Source organism: Lissotriton vulgaris, chromosome 7 (genome assembly GCF_964263255.1).
Source record: "Lissotriton vulgaris chromosome 7, aLisVul1.2, whole genome shotgun sequence".
In the NCBI taxonomy this organism is placed as follows: domain Eukaryota; kingdom Metazoa; phylum Chordata; class Amphibia; order Caudata; family Salamandridae; genus Lissotriton; species Lissotriton vulgaris.
Genome location: NC_141695.1, coordinates 1,527,118,042 through 1,527,136,370, shown reverse-complemented (window position 1 = coordinate 1,527,136,370; position 18,329 = coordinate 1,527,118,042). Strand labels below are relative to the sequence as shown.

At 46.6% G+C, this 18,329-nt stretch overlaps 1 protein-coding gene across 3 annotated transcripts in view; it reads right to left on the bottom strand.

The window, feature by feature from the left end:
* The window catches only part of NFATC2IP (nuclear factor of activated T cells 2 interacting protein), a 637,099-nt gene that overhangs the window by 376,565 nt on the left and 242,205 nt on the right, over positions 1 to 18,329 (bottom strand). Inside the window, exon 1 of one of the 3 annotated variants that reach the window (XM_086932401.1) lies at positions 11,701 to 11,844. The exons of 1 other annotated variant lie outside the window; for it this stretch is intronic. In XM_086932401.1, the coding sequence (XP_086788527.1) occupies positions 11,701 to 11,784 (84 nt within the window). In that variant the 5' untranslated portion in view covers positions 11,785 to 11,844. Of the gene's footprint in view, positions 1 to 11,700; positions 11,845 to 18,329 lie in introns of those variants that run through there. One more of the 3 variants, XM_086932402.1, reaches the window with a different exon arrangement.

The following is an 18,329-nucleotide window of genomic DNA, read 5'->3' as shown; positions in this document are numbered from 1 at the left end:
GCAACCGCCCTCCCCCCGAGCTATGCTATAGCTAGGAGAGATAGGGTAGGACAAATAGGAGGGGGTATTGCTATTATCTACAGCAGAGAATATGTGTGCATTTTTGAACCTGCAGCTATTCCTAACTGCGAGGCTGCCTCTTTCAAAATTTTCCCTTAGTCCAAATTTCACCTTTTCCGGACTATTAATCTACCGACCACCAGTCAATAATCCATCCTGGTCAGATGACTTGGCAAATTTTATCCTACCCCAACATCTAAATGCCCAAAATTACACTGTACTAGGAGATTTGAATCTTCATCTAGACGACGCCCAAAGTAAGACCTGTAAAAATCTAATAGATGACCTCATGGTGTTGGACATGACACTACGTAACAGCGGTCCAACTCACAAAGCCGGACCCTATAATATCAAGCATGAAAGAACTTTCATGGCTTAACACCACGCCTGTTCTCTGGTCAGATCACTTTCTTCTAACTTTTGCCATTTTGCTAGAGCCCAAAAAGGGTCCTATCTCAACTCCTACAGAATCTTTTAGAAGAAACTGGAAATTCTTAAATTTGGAGGAGTTAAACAACGCTTTGAAAGAAAATCATCCAAAGTTGGATGGAGATATGGACAGTATTGCAGATCTAACACAAAAGTGGCTAACTAGCGCCGTTGATATGTGCCTTCCCCTAGCCCGTTACAAAGGGAAAGTCCATCGCCCTCCTGCCCCCTGGTTCACAGAAGCCTTAAAGAAAGAAAAATCTAGCTGCAAGAACCTAGAGAGACAGTGGCGAAAAAATTACGACATTTATCAAAAAGAAGTTTACCGAAAGGCCAGAAATTGTTACCATTCAGCTTGCATGAAAGCCAAAGCTTGCTATGTCACCAATACAATTAACATGGCCGTAAACAAATCCCAGACTCTCTTTAATACGGTAAAAGAGTTAGCTGGGGAAAATGCTAGAGCAGAACCTACCCCTCTAAATACCCAGCAATGCCAGGATTTGGCCTCTTTCTTTACGAATAAGATTGAGAACATCGTCTCTAATATTAAAAATGCTAACAAGTCAACAGACAAGCAAGGAAACACCACTCTAGTACCTAGAGTAAACTGTCATCTTGAAACCTGGCCTCCTATTAAATTAGATATACTGAAGGAATTACTTAAATCCATCAAATCGGGTTCCCCATGTGACCCTATTCCTGTCAGTATCGTAAACAAACTAGAGGATGCTGCCTTGATCCCCATAGCAGAAATACTGAATGCATCCATAGAGCAAGCTACAGTTCCTGCTCTATGGAAACATGCTATGGTTAGCCCCCTACTTAAAAAACCAGGCGCAGACCCGACGATATTGGCCAATTATCGCCCAATTTCGCTGCTACCCGCCTTTTCCAAGATTTTAGAGAGACATATCCATAAGGCACTATCAGCCTATGTAGAAAACAATAACCTCCTACATTCGTCGCAATCGGGGTTTAGGAGTGGTTTCTCTACTGAGACGGCCCTGCTCGGGGTCACAGAAAAGATCAGGGAGCTTATGGACGACGGCCAAACAGTAGCACTGGTCTTGTTAGATCTCAGTGCGGCTTTCGACACCATTTCTCACTCCATACTGCTGGACAGGCTGGGGGAGAATGGTGTCGAAGGCAAAGCTCTGAAATGGATGAAATCCTACCTCTCCCTCCGTACTTTTCAGATCTCCTCTTCGGAGGCTTGCTCTGAGGTATTCCATTCTCCTCATGGAGTGCCACAAGGATCAATTTTGAGCCCTCTGCTTTTTAATTTATACCTTCGTCCACTGGCCAATCTTGTAGAAAATGTTGGCTCAAGTTTAATGACTTATGCAGATGACTCACAAGTCCTTTTCTCACTCTCCAAATCTGACACGTCTACTTCATCTGCATTAAAAGTAGGCCTCCAAGAAATTTTTTGCTGGATGTCAGACAACCAGCTTAAACTGAATGGAGATAAAACGGAGGTGCTCCTGCTGGGAAATAGCAAAGATCTCTGGAATGATTCCCATTGGCCACCATCATTGGGTAAACTTCCATCTCCCGCCACGCAGGTTAGAAACCTTGGGGTCACCATTGATGACTGTTTATCTATGTCCCAGCAAGCAAACAAAGTGGCAGGTATATGCTTCACCATTATCAAATGGTTACGCAAAATCATCTGGATGCTGCCACCTCCTACCCAGAAGACCGTGGTCAATGCCTTAGTGACATCTCGGCTTGACTACGGCAACATCTTATACCTGGGCTCAAATAAGGCAGTGATAAAGCGTCTGCAACTAGTGCAAAACGCTGCGGCTAGATTGCTTTGTAAAATCCCCAGATCTGCTAGGATCACCCAACATCTCAATGATCTGCATTGGCTCAAGGTTGAGAACCGTATCCGTTTCAAAGCCTTGAGCTACTTATTTAAAATCAAAGCTGGCACTGCCCCTAAATATCTTCAGGCCCTTGCAAAGCCCTACCTCCCAAATCGTAACCTGCGTTCAGGTACAGCGGCAAATTTTGCAGTACCTAGGTTTAAAAGAGCCAGAATAGGCGGGAGATCTTTCTCCTACCTGGGGCCAATGCTGTGGAACACGCTGCCCTCCCACATTCGCAAGGAAGAAAGCTATGTGAATTTTAGAAAGAACATAAAAACGTGGCTTTTCAATAAATAATTGCTTTGTCTGTTCTCTCCCAGTGATCTCTGAGTTCTAGCGTTCCTGGCGCCGGGAAACCCTTTGTGGGTAGCTGCGCGCCTTACAAATGCTATAAAATAAAATAAATAAATAATACACGTGAACCAAACTGATTTTTTGCCTGCACGCAGCACATCCCTAAACATTCGGAAATTACATTATATACTGACGGAGGTCCCGAAAAGATACACGCACGCAGGCTGTATTTCTCTTGATCTACGACAGGCCTTCGATTCCATATTTTGGGAATATATGTTCCAGGCCCTGGGTAAATTCGGCATTCTGATGGAGTATATCACTTGGGTAAAAATATTATACAATGCTTCTACAGCACGTACTAGAACAGGTGGTCATATATCCCAGGAATACACCATACATAAAAGGTACAAGACAAGGTTGCCCGTTGTCGCCCCTTCTATTTATATTGGCACTGGAGCCGCTGGCGATACACTAGCGCCATCATTTTTTAGATCTAGGGATACGTATAGGCAACGCGACCCATTTCTTTTCGGCGTATGCTGATATCCTTATGTACATGGCTGACCTCCGCACCCCGATGGGCACACTGTTTGAGACATTTCGGAACTTTGAGAATATATCGGGCCTAGCTTTAAACACCTCCAAAACACACACATTTTTCTGTACGGAATGGGCTGACACTGCAGAGATAGACATTGGGAGCACTTCCATCCAGGTTATGCAGACGACCTTTAGGTATCTAGGAATACAAATATAGAGGAAGCACGAGGACATGTTGGGGGGTAATCTGAACAAGGCAATCAGAGCGTTAAGAGCTAGTTTTGCTTTCTGGAGTGCGTTACCACTCTCCGTAACAGGCAGAGCAGCTATTGCCAACATGGTTATGTTGCCGCGCTTGGTTTATTATTTCACAAACTTGCCATTGCTTGTGCCGCAACGCACCTTCGCTAAGCTTAATACTTTGCTTACGGATCTCATTTGGGGCAAGGGTAGGTGCCGTATCGGCCTCAAGAAACTGCAGGTGGGAACTGTGGCGGGTGGTTTTGGTGTACCAGACTTTCGTGCATATTACTAGGCCTGCCAACTGCAATGGTGGTCATACTGGACAGCGGGGCGTAACCTACAAGAAATCGGCTACACCACTGCAGACTTGGAAAATGGGTCGTTACATGCCTTGTTGTGGCCGGGAAGTAAGATCTCGTCGAAGCTCCCCTTGTTACTGCAGACAGCGTTGCCATGCTGGAACGCGGCATTACAATATACCAACACGGCGCGCAGATACGCTGGGAATATACCATTGCTGGGGATCACGTTGGCGAGCGGCAGACTGACAAAATGTAAACTGCTGCCTTGGATAGAGGTGGGTGTAGCTACGGTGGCAGATTTGTTTGGGGAGGATACATTGATGGATCATGACATGTTCCTACACCAAACGGGTGCTCAGGGCATCTATGTTTTTAAACCACACGGCACTGATCAGGTTTGCTAAGACACACTGGGCCCCTCAGATCAGCCCCACCTGAAAAGGAGTTGATTAAAATGGTGTATTACATGGGCGGCGGGCGTCATCTGATAAAATGGCTCTACAATGGGATCAGTGCACACACAAGAGCTTCCTTACTTCTGTTGAAAACCCAGTGGGAAGCGGATATTGGGAAGGAACTATCAGACAGAATGGGCGATAGTATTGGCGCACCCCACGAAAATCCCCTGCAACACCAAATTCAGATTTATCCAAACGATGGTGCTGCCTTGTGCATATTTAACCCTGCACAGACTGGACAAGATGTTCCCCCAGACACAACACTGTTGCCCAAGATGCTTTTTGGAGGGAGCAGGTCTCATACTCATGGTTTGGGTATGCCCTCGTCTACGTAGGTACTGGGACATGGTATGGCAAATGACAGAAGCTGCCACAAAACTTACTCTTACCAACTCCCTGGAGGAGTGCATCCTGGGACTCCATAATCGCATCACCACCCACAAAGTACAATACCGGTTTGTGAACCTTGCTTTTATATTAGCTATTAGAAACATAACCATGAGGTGGAAATCGCGCAAATCCCCAGAAGTTCATGCATGGCATACTGCATTGTTACATTGGGGAGGAGTGGAAGGTGCAGCACTGCGCAGAGAAAAGTCTAGAGGGCTGCGCAAGACTCCGATATCCCTAGACTGGGAGGTGATGTTGGGGGGGGGGGGGGGGGAGGAGGGGGGATACGTACACAAGAATTAGATGTGATGCCCTAAGATGTGGATATGAGATATGCAGCTGAACGAGTTGTACACTGTAGTAGATTTATGGGGTGTAGCCAGATGTGTGGCATAGAGGATTGTAAGGTGTTAAATACCCTTTCAAATTCGCTTTGATTTTACTGGTAGTATAGACTGGAATAGGACAGACCGTAACCTCGGGTGGGGGGGTAAGTTGGGGTATTATTGGTATGTTGTATTGCAAATATTACACCAAATTCTGTTACTGGTATTATCGGTTATCCTCATTCTGTACATTGCAATTATCCATACTAAGAAATGCATGCACGAACAGACACTCCTGGAGATACTAGGATATTGTGCATGTACAGAGGTGGTTTGAATAATAACATTGTACTGTGTATTTCGAGATATGTAACTGGAAAACCCAATAAAAAAATATATATATAATATATATATATATCAAAACCTACTTTCTCAGAATGAGTTACTTTAGTTAAATACTTTTCAAATAAGCTATAGACTTCTTGATTACAAATAGTTACAGTTGTTGTACTAGGCAAAACAATTTCAAAACACCGCAACATTGAGCTCAATGGGAATTTCTAGATAAATGCAATTAGTTACTTTAAAGATTACTTTTCTAACCACAGGACTGGATTCTAGATTCAGTCCTGGGACATCTCCTGTAAACAGTTAGGTAAAAGCGTTGGTTACAGTAGTGATTTTTAAGGAATATTATTGTATTTTAAAAGTTGACACTTGGAAACTTTTCCAGGTGAAATGACTAATGTTAGAAACATTCACAAAGAATCACAAATGTAATCCTATGGAGGAAATTCACTTAGCAAGTAAGTAATGTTATCGTTACTTTTTCTTACTCAGTGTTGGATCCTGGATCCAGCACTGGTGTATCTACTGTAAACAATTGAAAGGGTGCGTTTAAGTCATACAGGTGATTAAGGAATATTTGTAGTTTTTGAAAATCAACACTTAGAAACTTTTCTGGTGAAAAACAGACAATGGATTCCTATGGATAGAAATTCAAGTTACTGGTAAGTATGGTTAAAATTACTTTTCAGGGTCGGTGCTGAGCTAAAAGACTCAGCACTGGGTTGTCTCCTGATAACAGGTGAGAAAATCTAAATTTGTTGTGTAGCTGATCTTAGATGAATATTTTAAAGTTTCAAAACTCCACAATTTCCAAGTGAAACCATTCAATGTTACCCTATGGAAGAAAAGGGAGTTATCTGCCTTAGGGTAAGTACTCGACTGGCAGAGTTAAGGTTCTGGGCATAGGCTCAGAGGTCTTCCACAGTCAGGTAGGTACAGTTGGTACACCCTGAGCGGCACAGGGGCAGCTAGGCCCAATGTTATCCAAGAGAGGCAGGGGCCTTCGGTTGATGGCTGCTCGCAAGCAGGCCACGCAGCTGCGGGAGCTGGGCTCCTGGTCACTTGCTCTGGGCAAATGGGGAAGTATATTAGGACAAAGGTTGCACTGCTAGGGGCACTCGCGGGCTGGGTGCAGGGTGCTTTTGAGCCGTTAGGCGCTCAATGTTAGTCAATGGAGATCTTGGAAGGTGAACAAAGGCTGGAGGCTCAGGGAAAGATTCTTCAGGAGCCAACACTTTGAGGGGTAAGTTGGGATCTTGAAGGATAGGTAGGCACCCAGGAGTTGGGCACAGGAGGCCGTGGGGTGTCTTTTGACGTCGGGAAATCTTATCCTCTACTGGGCGCGGTTGGAGGAGTCCCTTGTTGTGAGGCTGCAGACGTCAGCTGGGTCGTCAGGAGGGTCCTTGGGCACTGGATTTCAGGTCACAATCGCCGGGGAGACGTCCTCAGGGTCTTTGTTCATTCAGGCACAGGCCGGGCTCGGCGGGTGCAGAGTGTGCTGGATTTGCTGTTCCTGGCTGGCACCAGGGGTGTTGCTTTTTGAGCAGAACCACTGCTCGTGGGAGTCCCGGTCTTGGTAGAGTCTCAAAACAGTCAGGTCCTCTGGAGTTGCTGAACACGGAAGGCGCCGGGGTTTCGCAGGAGCAGGTTCAAGGATCAACAGGCCGGTAGGGCTGGGGTCAAGTCCGTTGGTGTCGTCCTCTTGTTAGCAGCTACACAGCAGGTCTTCCGGTTTCTTGATCTTCTTGCTTGTTTCAAATCTGGATCTGAGGAAGAAAGGTTCAGGGTGCCCCTATATATTAAATTTAGGGGTGTTACAAGGAGGGCAAGGGCAGGGACCAATGGGTCCCTGTCCTGGGGTGAGTCACCCCCTTTCCTGCTTCTCTCCTGTGGGAGGGGGGCAGGGGCCTATCTCTGATTGTGCAGGGCTCCCCATCCTCAAGATGGCGAGAGCCCGGAGTTGTGCTTTACCTCCCCTCCCCACCTGAAGGGTGGGGTTGGCAGAGGCAGGCACACCCCCTTTTCTTCCTTTGTTTTTCCCCGCCTGTCTTCCAGTCAGAGTGGGGGTCAGTCCGGTGGGGGCCAGTTTCCGAGTACAGCAAGTGGCTTGGAAAAGCTCACAAAGGCAGCATGCCTTTGAAGCTCCCCTGCCCATCCTGGGGGAGGAGATCTAGCACCTCTTCCCAGGATGTGCATTGTTGCAGGCCCAGGAGAGCAGAAGGCTCTCTACCCAGGGACCCAGCAAAATGTCTGCTGTGTGGCAGCCTCTCAGTCAGGACACTGGGAGTTGGTTAGGTTTCAGAGGGCATCTTTGCCCTCTGTATTGAATTTTAAATTAAATCCCACACTGACATCAGTGTGGGTTTAATGTGCTGAGAAGTTTGATACCAAACTTCAGTCTTCAGTGTAGCCATTATGGTGCTGTGGAGTTCATAATAAAACTCCCAGCACCATATAATCTTAATGGCATCACTGTACACAGTGCCCAGGAATGGCACTGGGTACTGTAGGAGCACAGGGCTCATGCACCTGTGCCCACACAACTGGCATAGTGCACCCAGCTAGATGGGTGACTGAGGTATGCCAGGGCAGTGTGTTTGCGGGCATGGCACACCACGTCGACTCGGTTTAGTTCTGCACCAAGACCCTCAGCCTGCAAAGGCAGTGTGTGTGTGTCAGGGTACAGGGCCCCTAAGGATGGCACAATAAATACTGCAGCCCTTAGCGGTCTTCTCTGGTCACAGTGCCTGGGTACCTAGGGTACCATTTACCAGGGGCCTACCTGTGGCCAGAGATGCAAATTGGGTGTAGGTTTTAACAATTTTAGGGAAGGAACACAGGCCTTGGATACCTGATTGGCAGGAACACAAGGCACACTCCGTCAAAGTGCATCAGTTATCAGGCAAAAAGTGTGGGAGAGGGGGGGGGGGGGTACTGCAACAGAAACTCGCTTCCTTACACATGCCTTCCGCCGCCTCAGAGGATGATAAAAGGGCAAATCCCAAGTTCTCCCGGATATGCTGCAGAATGTCCGGAACATCCTCTGTGCACACATTTCCCCGTAGAGGTAGAAGGACTGGGCAAATCACTTAATCTTCCTGTGCCTGAATGTGTCCTTGTGTAACGTACCCGGGGCTCATGTGAAGCGCTCCAATACCTTCAGGTCGAGTTTGCGCTATATAAGTCTGCATTAAAAAACAAGCACTGGCGTTGCCAATAGGTCTCGCAGTAGGAAAGTTGGAGCTATTACAATTGCAAATAACAATGCCTTTTATTTTGCATGTTAAAAACAAAGGGCTTTGTCATTTAAAAAACCAATATCTCCAACTTTCCTACTGCGAGACCTATTGTGCACTGCACAGTGTGTGTGAAAGTGGCACTGCGTGGCTGAGTGGCGTTGCGTGGCTGAGTGGCGTTGCGTGGCTGAGTGGCGTTGCGTGGCTGAGTGGCGTTGCGTGGCTGAGTGGCGTTGCGTGGCTGAGTGGCGTTGCGTAGTTGAGTTGCGTGGCGTTGCGTAGTTGAGTTGCGTGGCGTTGCGTGGTTGAGTGGCGTTGCGTGGTTGAGTGGCGTTGCGTGGTTGAGTGGCGTTGCGTGGTTGAGTGGCGTTGCATGTGTGACTGGCGTTGCATGTGTGACTGGCGTTGCATGTGTGACTGGCGTTGCATGTGTGACTGGCGTTGCATGTGTGACTGGCGTTGCATGTGTGACTGGCGTTGCGTAGATGAGTGCCGTTGCGTAGATGAGTGGCGTTGCGTAGATGCGTGGCGTTGCGTCGATGCGTGGCGTTGCGTAGTTGCGTGGAGTCGTTGAGTGGCGTGGCGTCGTTGAGTGGCGTTGCGTCGTTGAGTGGCGTTGCGTCGTTGAGTGGCGTTGCGTCGTTGAGTGGCGTTGCGTCGTTGAGTGGCGTTGCGTCGTTGAGTGGCGTTGCGTCGTTGAGTGGCGTTGCGTCGTTGAGTGGCGTTGCGTCGTTGAGTGGCGTTGCGTCGTTGAGTGGCGTTGCGTCGTTGAGTGGCGTTGCGTCGTTGAGTGGCGTTGCGTCGTTGAGTGGCGTTGCGTCGTTGAGTGGCGTTGCGTCGTTGAGTGGCGTTGCGTCGTTGAGTGGCGTTGCGTCGTTGAGTGGCGTTGCGTCGTTGAGTGGCGTTGCGTCGTTGAGTGGCGTTGCGTCGTTGAGTGGCGTTGCGTGGTTGAGTGGCGTTGCGTGGTTGAGTGGCGTTGCGTGGTTGAGTGGCGTTGCGTGGTTGAGTGGCGTTGCGTGGTTGAGTGGCATTGCGTAGTTGCGCGTCGTTGAGTGGCGTTGCGTCGTTGAGTGGCGTTGCGTCGTTGAGTGGCATTGCGTAGTTGCGTGGCGTTGCGTAGTTGCGCGTCGTTGAGTGGCGTTGCGTCGTTGAGTGGCGTTGCGTCGTTGAGTGGCGTTGCGTCGTTGAGTGGCGTTGCGTCGTTGAGTGGCGTTGCGTCGTTGAGTGGCGTTGCGTCGTTGAGTGGCGTTGCGTCGTTGCGTGGCGTTGCGTGGTTGCGTGGCGTTGAGTGGTTGCGTGGCGTTGCGTCGTTGAGTGGCGTTGCGTCGTTGAGTGGCGTTGCGTCGTTGAGTGGCGTTGCGTCGTTGAGTGGCGTTGCGTCGTTGAGTGGCGTTGCGTCGTTGAGTGGCGTTGCATGTGTCAGAGGCTAAATGTAGCACAGGGAGACCTCCAGCGGTAAGAAAAACAAAAACAACTTTGAAAACATTTCACAGTATGAAGAGATCAAACTCATGAACGAGCGTGATAGACCTCAGCTAAAAATCATGATAAACAACACACATTAGAAGTGAAACTGCAAGTACAGAAGGACCAGCTTTGCTTGTTTAAAACTCCCACTTCAGGCAGATGAGTGTAATGTGTAAAGCGTCTTGTGCACATGAGCAGATCGGAGTCTGGAAGCAAATACAAAGAAGAGGAATGACTGAGGTGCATTGGTGTGAAGCACATCAAAGGGCTTCTCCTCCCCTAATTAGGTGAGGAGAAGCCGTTCCGGGAAACTGAAAGTACGGCCGGCCTGCGGCCGGCCATGAATAATTAGGGGAGGAGAAGCCCTTTGATGTGCTGGGCTGGCTGGCCCTGAATGGGCGTGCATGTTATCACGTGGTTCACGTGAACAGCATGAAAACCGCGGGGCTGAAAGCCCTTTGGTTTGAAGCTGTTTTCGCCACATGAATTCTCGCTCCGCTCGATGCGCTTGCGCACATCGATAGGTCGCGAGACCTAAAAAGACTGCTAGCCTCAGAATCCAAGTAGTCTCCAGAGGGCAAAATCGCCTGACCCACAGCCGAACAAGTGCCCTTTCTTTTTGGTGGAACCCTGCCATCCAGTGCACGGGCTACAGCAGGCTCAATCATTGCCTGGACCTCAGAGTAGAGCAGAAGAATCTGCAGGACCCCTGGACCTGCTCCAACGAGCAGGAACCGGCTCATCATCAAGAAGAGGATAGCACATGCTTGAGTTTAGATGTACGTTTCCCCACCATAATGAAAATCAATTAAGCTAGCAGGGGGACACCTAGATCTAGGTATAACCCCCCCCCCCCCCCCCCTCAGTAACCAACCAGTAAAGGACCCTTTTCATGCCCTCTAGGAAGTTCTTATGTTATAAATATGTAATATATGCCTGTACGATGCGATTCCTTTAGTGTTTTTAATTTTTGTGAACTTGCAATCTATTGTTCAGCTCCCTTTTCTCATCTTCCTAGTTTGTACTTCTAACTTGTAAGTATGTAAATGTCCTCATGTAACGGTTTTGGTTCTACTGTGAAGAGCTCCGATACCTTTGGGTAAAGTCCGCGCTATATAAAATTGCATTAAATTAAAATAAATAAAAAAGAGACAGACAACTAGGAAATATGCCTTAGCCCCAATAAGCATGGGCATAACGCAAACCAACCCAAAATGTACACGAACGTATGCAGAAATATATATTTTTTTTAAATGTCTGCTCCGATGCCCTTTACTAAATCGCATTCCAGAAACTGGCAGCAAAGGAGCCGCGCTGTCCCCACGCTGCAGCTTCCCAATGCTGGCCTCCGACCCGGAAGCACAGCCCCAGACACCCTGAGCCGGCAACACGGTTATCTGACTCAGCCCGATCAAAGTAACGCAGCAATGGAGTGCACCATGCAACCCGCTTCCCCTTCAGTTTGAACAATTGCTCCCCAAGAAATGTCCAACAATGAAACGTCCACGACCTCACCCCACCTTCCTAATACTGTAGCCTGACTGCCCCCCACAACTTCCCCAAAGCACTCCGCCGCCCATCATACACATGCCTTTCCCCACGTAATTTAACAGTCATCCACTCCTGTTCTTACTGCGTCACTGATTGTACCAGTCCCCTTTGTCTAGGGGTCTCCGTCAGGCCTCACATCGAACTCCGACATTATATCCTTACAACGCCAAACCTACCTCCTCTAGGATGTCCCGCGCCACATCACTTCTGGTAGTATGTAGTGATCTGGCTTTCTCCGCCATGGTCCCCGGATCCGCCATTTGTTGACCTGTCCTAGGTCCCGCTCTCGAAATCCTTAGCGGTCATTGGTTATTGCTTCTGTCAGCTACGCTATCCACGTTTGCCATTGGCAAGCTCTGAGTTGTTATAGCTAAGCATTCTCCCATTGGTCACCCAGGGTTGCGGTCCCAATGTTTTGACGATTTAGCATGGTTGCAGTTTCGAAGCCCCGTTAGTCATTTTGCGCTGGGTTTTCATTGGTGGTTCTTCTAAAGCACTCTGGGAGTTGTAGTTAATGATTTGTGAGAAAACTTTGTTCCGTCTAGTATAGGGTGACCAGACGTCCCGGTTTTCCCCTGACGGTCCCCGTTTTTAGAGAACTGTCCCGACACTTTTTTCCAAGTTAAGGAAATGTCCGGGTTTTTGAAAAGTGTCCGGTTGAAACATAGAAATGTCCCGGTTTTTCATTGATGTTCTGGTTCAGCGTGCGCGTGCATGCTCTTTGAACTCAAGGTATGGCGTTGGGTGAGCGTTGTAGGGGAAGCGAAATCCTTTGAAGAGAGACACTTTCTCTCTGAGCGTTGTAGGGGAAGCGACATCCTTTGAAGAGAGACACACACTCTCTCGGGATTTCCCTTCTCTTTGTACAACGCACGTCATCGTGCCAGCCACCGGCCCTGGTGTTCTGATTCTTCAGTCGCTGCTAGTGGTTATGTCAGAGGTCTTCAAACGCAGAGCGCGCCGCTGTTGTGATGTAGATACGGACAACAGAGGAAGGTTATATTCTTTTATTAACAATATTAGATAGAAAGGCCCACAGGGGACGGGATTGGCAGGGCTGGTGCTGGGACAGGAGAACGGGAAGGAAAATGATCGGGTCCGGTGGTGACGTCACAAGTACAAATCCTGACATTCCAAAATGGAATGCGTGACGTATGCTCACACTTACACTAACAGAGATAACTACGGTCACCGATAAGGACCAATAACGATAAGATACAACATCTCCCTCCTTTACCCCTTGCAACACATTTAGTCTCGGACAAATTCTTCATAAAGTTTGGGCATTCTGATTGGCCTTCCGCTTCTAGTCTTATCCGTTCCCCCCAGTGCAGGGACAATGACGGGGGCATTGTCTGGTTCTTCCCTGTGTTGACTCTTGTCAAAGATGCTGCTTCCGGCCATACTCCAGACATTGGACAGGTTGCCCAACTCTTCTTCCACCCTGGAGTACTGGCTATCGGACACATCATCCCATTCTAGGATGCTATTATCAGCATCTTCCTCTTCCGCTCTTCTCCCGTTCAGTATGATCTTCTCTTGTCCAGGTTTTAACTTGACCACATTGTCTTTGCTTCGCTAGTCCTTTTTTCCTAGGTACACTGCTCCTCTGGCAGACTCTTGTACTTGCACAGGGCCACTGTAGGTTGATTCTCCTTTGGGTTATGGCGAAGAAACCTGGCTTGGTGACCAGTCTCCGCGTTCTATTTCCTTCACTGTGGCTTTATTGGCTCGGTCAGCGTACTCCTTGGTCTTTTCCTGTTTGCATACGATTCTCTCTCGGACATGTAGCTCATTGTCTTTTATCTGTTCGGTTTCACCTCCACTCCTATACCAATCATTCAGTTATGGCGTCAGGGCGTCCCTGCACTCTCTACCTCTCATAAGGTAAAACGGAGTGAATCTGGTTGTTTCATTTGGAGCTGTTGTATGTGTTTATTTTTTCTCGTATGCTGTCCTTTACATTTAATTGAGATGCGATGGACAATTGGATCCCTTCCTTGATGAACTTGTTCACTCTCTCAACTTGGCCGTTACTCTTTGGGCTATACAGCGGCGTCTTTTGTTGTTTTATGCCCGCCTTCTTCAGAAACTCCACCATTTGTGCAGATATAAGTTGGGTTCCGTTGTCGGAGACTATGATTTTGGGCTGTCCCTCAACAGCGAACGTCTTCTTACAGAACTTGATTACTATTTCCGTCGTGATGGAGTGTTCAAACTTGAAATGCACCCATTTGGAGTAGTAGTCCGTCATGACTATTATGTACTTGTTGTCTTCTGGCAATCCTTGGAACGGGCCGGGAAAATCCACCCCAATTTTTTGCCACAGTCCGCTCGGTATCTCCACCATCTGCAGCTCACCTTTCCTTATCTTCCAGTGTTTGTCTGCCATGAGACATGACTCGCATTCGTCAATGAAGTTGTTAACCTCCTGATGTATTCCTGGCCACCAGTAGTGTTTTTTTTTTGATTTTTGTAGCGTTACTTCCTGGGTGTCCCTTGTGTGCTAATTTTATTATTTTCCGCCTCAGCGCCGCCGGAGGAATGAACTGTTTTCATCTTCTTAGTATGCCGTTTTCTACAGTTAATTCCTCATTAATCTGCTGATCGCTCTTGAACTAGTTTTTAAAATTCCTTATTGGAGGCTATTTCGACTGCACGTAATTTATTACCTTGCTTATTATCCAGTCTTTCTCCATTCCTTCTTTCCATTCTCCTTCAGTTATGGACCCATATTAGTCTTCCAATGTATCAATCCAGGCCACTACACATTCTACGTCATCCAATGACTCACCTTCTTGGTTTTCCAGAGGCATCCGTGACAGGCAGTCTGCTCTACTGTTCTACTGTTCAGGCCTCCTTTGATGTGCCTTATGCCAAACGTGTACTCCTGAAGCTTAGATAAAAGCCTTATGAGTCTGGAGCTTGCTTTCCCACTTCCACAACCTTCACCGTCCATCATTTGTACCAACGGCTTGTGGTCAGTAACGATTTCGAACTTCTTTCCCCACAGGTAGTTCTTTAGCTTTTGCACTGCCCACACGCATGCTAGTGCCTCCCACTCAATCGTGCTATAGTGTCTCTCCGTGTCGTTTAGTCTCCTTGAAATGAATGCAGTGGTGCTTTCTTTGCCTTCCTTTGCCTGGCAAAACACTGCCCCTATGCCTTTCGCGCTGGCATCAACTGTGATTATGTTCTCCAGCTTGGGGTCATATGCTTTCAGAGCTGGTGCCTTTGCTATATCTTCCTTTATTTTATTGAATGCTTGCTCCTGTTCAGACATCCAAACATAACTCGTGTTTTTCCTAAACACCTTTCTCAGGGGTTCCACCTTGTCTGCGTATCCCTTCACAAATTTCGCATAATGCCCAGGAAGGACTTAAGGGTTTCCTTGTCCTTTGGTTCCAGTGCCTCCCGGATCGCTTTGACTAGGTCGTCTTTTGGAGTGATTCCCTCTGACGATAGAACGTGTCCTAGATATTCTATCTTCCGTCTCATGAATTTACATTTCTTTCGACACCGTCATTCCTCTTTTCCTCAGGATGTTCAGTACTCTGCTCAGCACTTGCAGGTGTTCATGCTCTGTTTTAGTGTGTATCAGGATGTCATCCTGGAACGCTTTTACTCCTTAGATTTCGCCCAACAGTATATCCATCAGTTTCTGGAATACCCCTGAGGAGGAGGCCAGGCCGAAAGGTAGTCTTATGTATATGTATGCGCCGAAGGGCATTATGAACGTGGTAAGACTTTTGGATTCCTCAGTCAACGTGACCTGAAGGTATGCAGCTTTTAGGTCGATAAGGGTGAAGAATTTCGATCCTGCCACTGATTGTAAGATGTCCTGTATCAATGGGAGAGGGTGGCAGTTTACTAGTATGTTTTTATTTAATGACCTTAGGTCCACACATAGCCTTATGTCACCCGTTTTTCTTTTCTTCGAAACTACTATTGCCAACAACCATTCGGATGCATCCGCCTCTTCTATTACGCCTTCGTCGCATAGCTTGACTAACACTTCTTTTAGTTCGCCTCTTACGGACAATGGTATTGCTCTCACCTTGTGCTTGATGGGCTCTGCACCCTCCTTCAATTTGATCTCATGTGTAAATCCGCGCACACAGCCTATAGTACCTTTAAAAACTTCTCCATATTTTTCCACTACATCTTCAACTGTACTTTGGCTTTCTACCATGCATATTTTGTTAACTAGCTCTTCTTTTAGGATAATCGGTTCCTTTGCTCCTGGTTGGAGTATCACGCCCAGCTTTGCCAAGTCTTTGCATCCAATTAAGGTCCTGCCTTTTACTGCCACGTAGATCTTAGTGTTTATTTTCCTTCCTCTGAAAGTGATCGAGTCATTGAAATATCCTTTCATTTCGATGTCCTTTTCCCCAAATGCCTTGGCGTTCACATCTGTTTCATTTAACGATACTCTTGGCCATTTTTCCTCGAACATCAGGTCTGATATGAATCTTATGGGCGACCCAGAATCCGCACAAAATTGCAATTTAATATCTCCAATTTTTGCTTCGCTAATGGGTCCTTTTATTCTTCCCCATTCCCTGTCTACCTACAGTACTATCTTTTCGCACATTTCCTTGTCAAAATGTCCCACAGTATTCACCACCACATTTTCGGTTGTTCTTATCCTAGTTTTACACAAGGTCGTATAGTGGCCAAATCGTTTGTATTTAGCACATTTTTTGCTGATTGCTGGGCATGACCTATGATCTGCGAGATGTTCGTGCGAACCGCATCTGAAGCAACTTAGATTTTTTTCCTCCTCTTCTCTAATCTCCCCAGCTCTTCTCTTGTCCTTTGTGCTCACTTTTCTTTTTATCTTGTATGTAACACACGCTGGTATGACTATTACTGGTTGACAGTACCTTCGTAGTGACCAATGATCTTTCAATGGCTTTTACTATGTCTGTTACATCCTGCAGCGTGGGGTTCCTGCACGTCAACAATCTCTTGTACCTTCTTTGAGTGACAATAGAACACTACTTGATCTCTTATGTAGACATCCGTCATTTCATTAAACTCACAATCTTTTGCTAGCATGCATGCTATGTATTCTTCTATAGTTTCGCCTTCTTCTTGCTTCCTGAGCGCAAACTTATGCCTCCCCACCATTATGTTGCTCTCTTCATCGTACTGTTTCTCAAGCCTCTTTATAGCTTCTTCATACTCGTTGAGTGGTATGAATACCCCAGGTGGACTTTCGTACTCAGGCAAACTATCGAATACCTCTTTACCTGCTTTTCCTAACAATCCGAACAAGAGAGCTAACTTCCTTTCTGAGTCATATTTCTTGCCATCTATGGACACAATATAGTTTTCAAATGCCCTTAACCATTTTTTCCACTTAATCATGGGTCTTCCAGGTCCCTCTAAGAATAGTAGCGCAACACAGATGTTATTACTCTGGGCCATATTCATTTAAATCTTAGTTATGTTGTCAGAGTGTCTTTTCCTTTTATCTTTGAAATGCATTTTCTATTTTATTCTAATTTGTATACACTTTCGTTTTCATTCACATGTAGTAAAATGCTCCAGCAGTTCATCTATATCTTATTGCTTTCCTCTCTTGCTCCATCCAAGTATGTCTTTTCCGATTTATTTTTCCACACAGCTCTTTAGTTTATTTATTTTCTTCAGTTTATGTAGCTTAGTTGGGCGTGCGCTGCTCTTCGCTAAATCGCTATGTTTTTACACACACAGTCCGATTATTTTATGACAACTTTGCTTTGGAATTAAACTTAAGTGGCAGCTCCCCGTATGAGAGGAAAAATGTGAAGATCGAAAACAGCTAGAGAGTGGAATGGGAATACAAACTCCCTGCACCTGATGTAGGATACATTTAAAGGCTATTGCAGCCTGGATTGGCCTTGGACTTCTATGGTGCCTTGTGAAACTCTCCTGAACATGGATAGACTCATGGAGATGTGAGTGTGTCCATTTGAAAAATATGCCTCTCATACCGATGCTACCCTGAAACTGAATGAAAAATCAGAGAGCAGGGTCTGGAAACTTTGTGGGACTTCAACAACAGCGCATTCCGAAGTGCTAAAAGTAAGTGACTGGGATCGTTTTGAAACGCCATCATTTTCATAGCACATGCAATTACTTATTTTCCAATCAAGGCTACAACAAACGAAAAGATGGATGTGAAAATAACTAAATGTGAAAGAGGTGCATACACATTTGACTATTCAAAATATTAGCAGTTGGCAAGTAGGATTTATGTGTGCACTCGCTTTATGTAATAATTACAAATGCAACCGTTTTGTTGCCTCAAGAAAGGAAAAAGAAAAGGAAATAAAGTGAAATACTTCTTTTCATATTAGTAATTGCAACACAATTAAATAATATATTATAAAAAACACGAGACCCAGAATGCCCCTGAGAGTATAAAAGACAGTAGCACACACTTCTAATTGAAAACAGACTACTGTGAACAAGGCTGCAATGGCTAAAAGGCATTAGTGATATTTGTGCAATGCGGTTTGCTCATTCAAGAACATGATAATATGAGCTTCTAGGAGTGCAGCATCCTTTTTGTTTGAAAATACTGCAGGATACTGGTCATATCCACGCTTGCACCAGCAAATAGTGTGCACCGCTATGACCAATATTAATTCAGACAGGGTCCCTGACTCGAGCTGCACAGAGTTAGTGACCCCCAGATGCACAGCGGCTGGCACAGGCACACCTCCACAGGACGGTGACTTGCGGTCCACTGAGGTAGGGCCACGCAGACTGAGCGGGTCCTCGATGTCCAAGGGGACCATGGCGGAGGCTCATG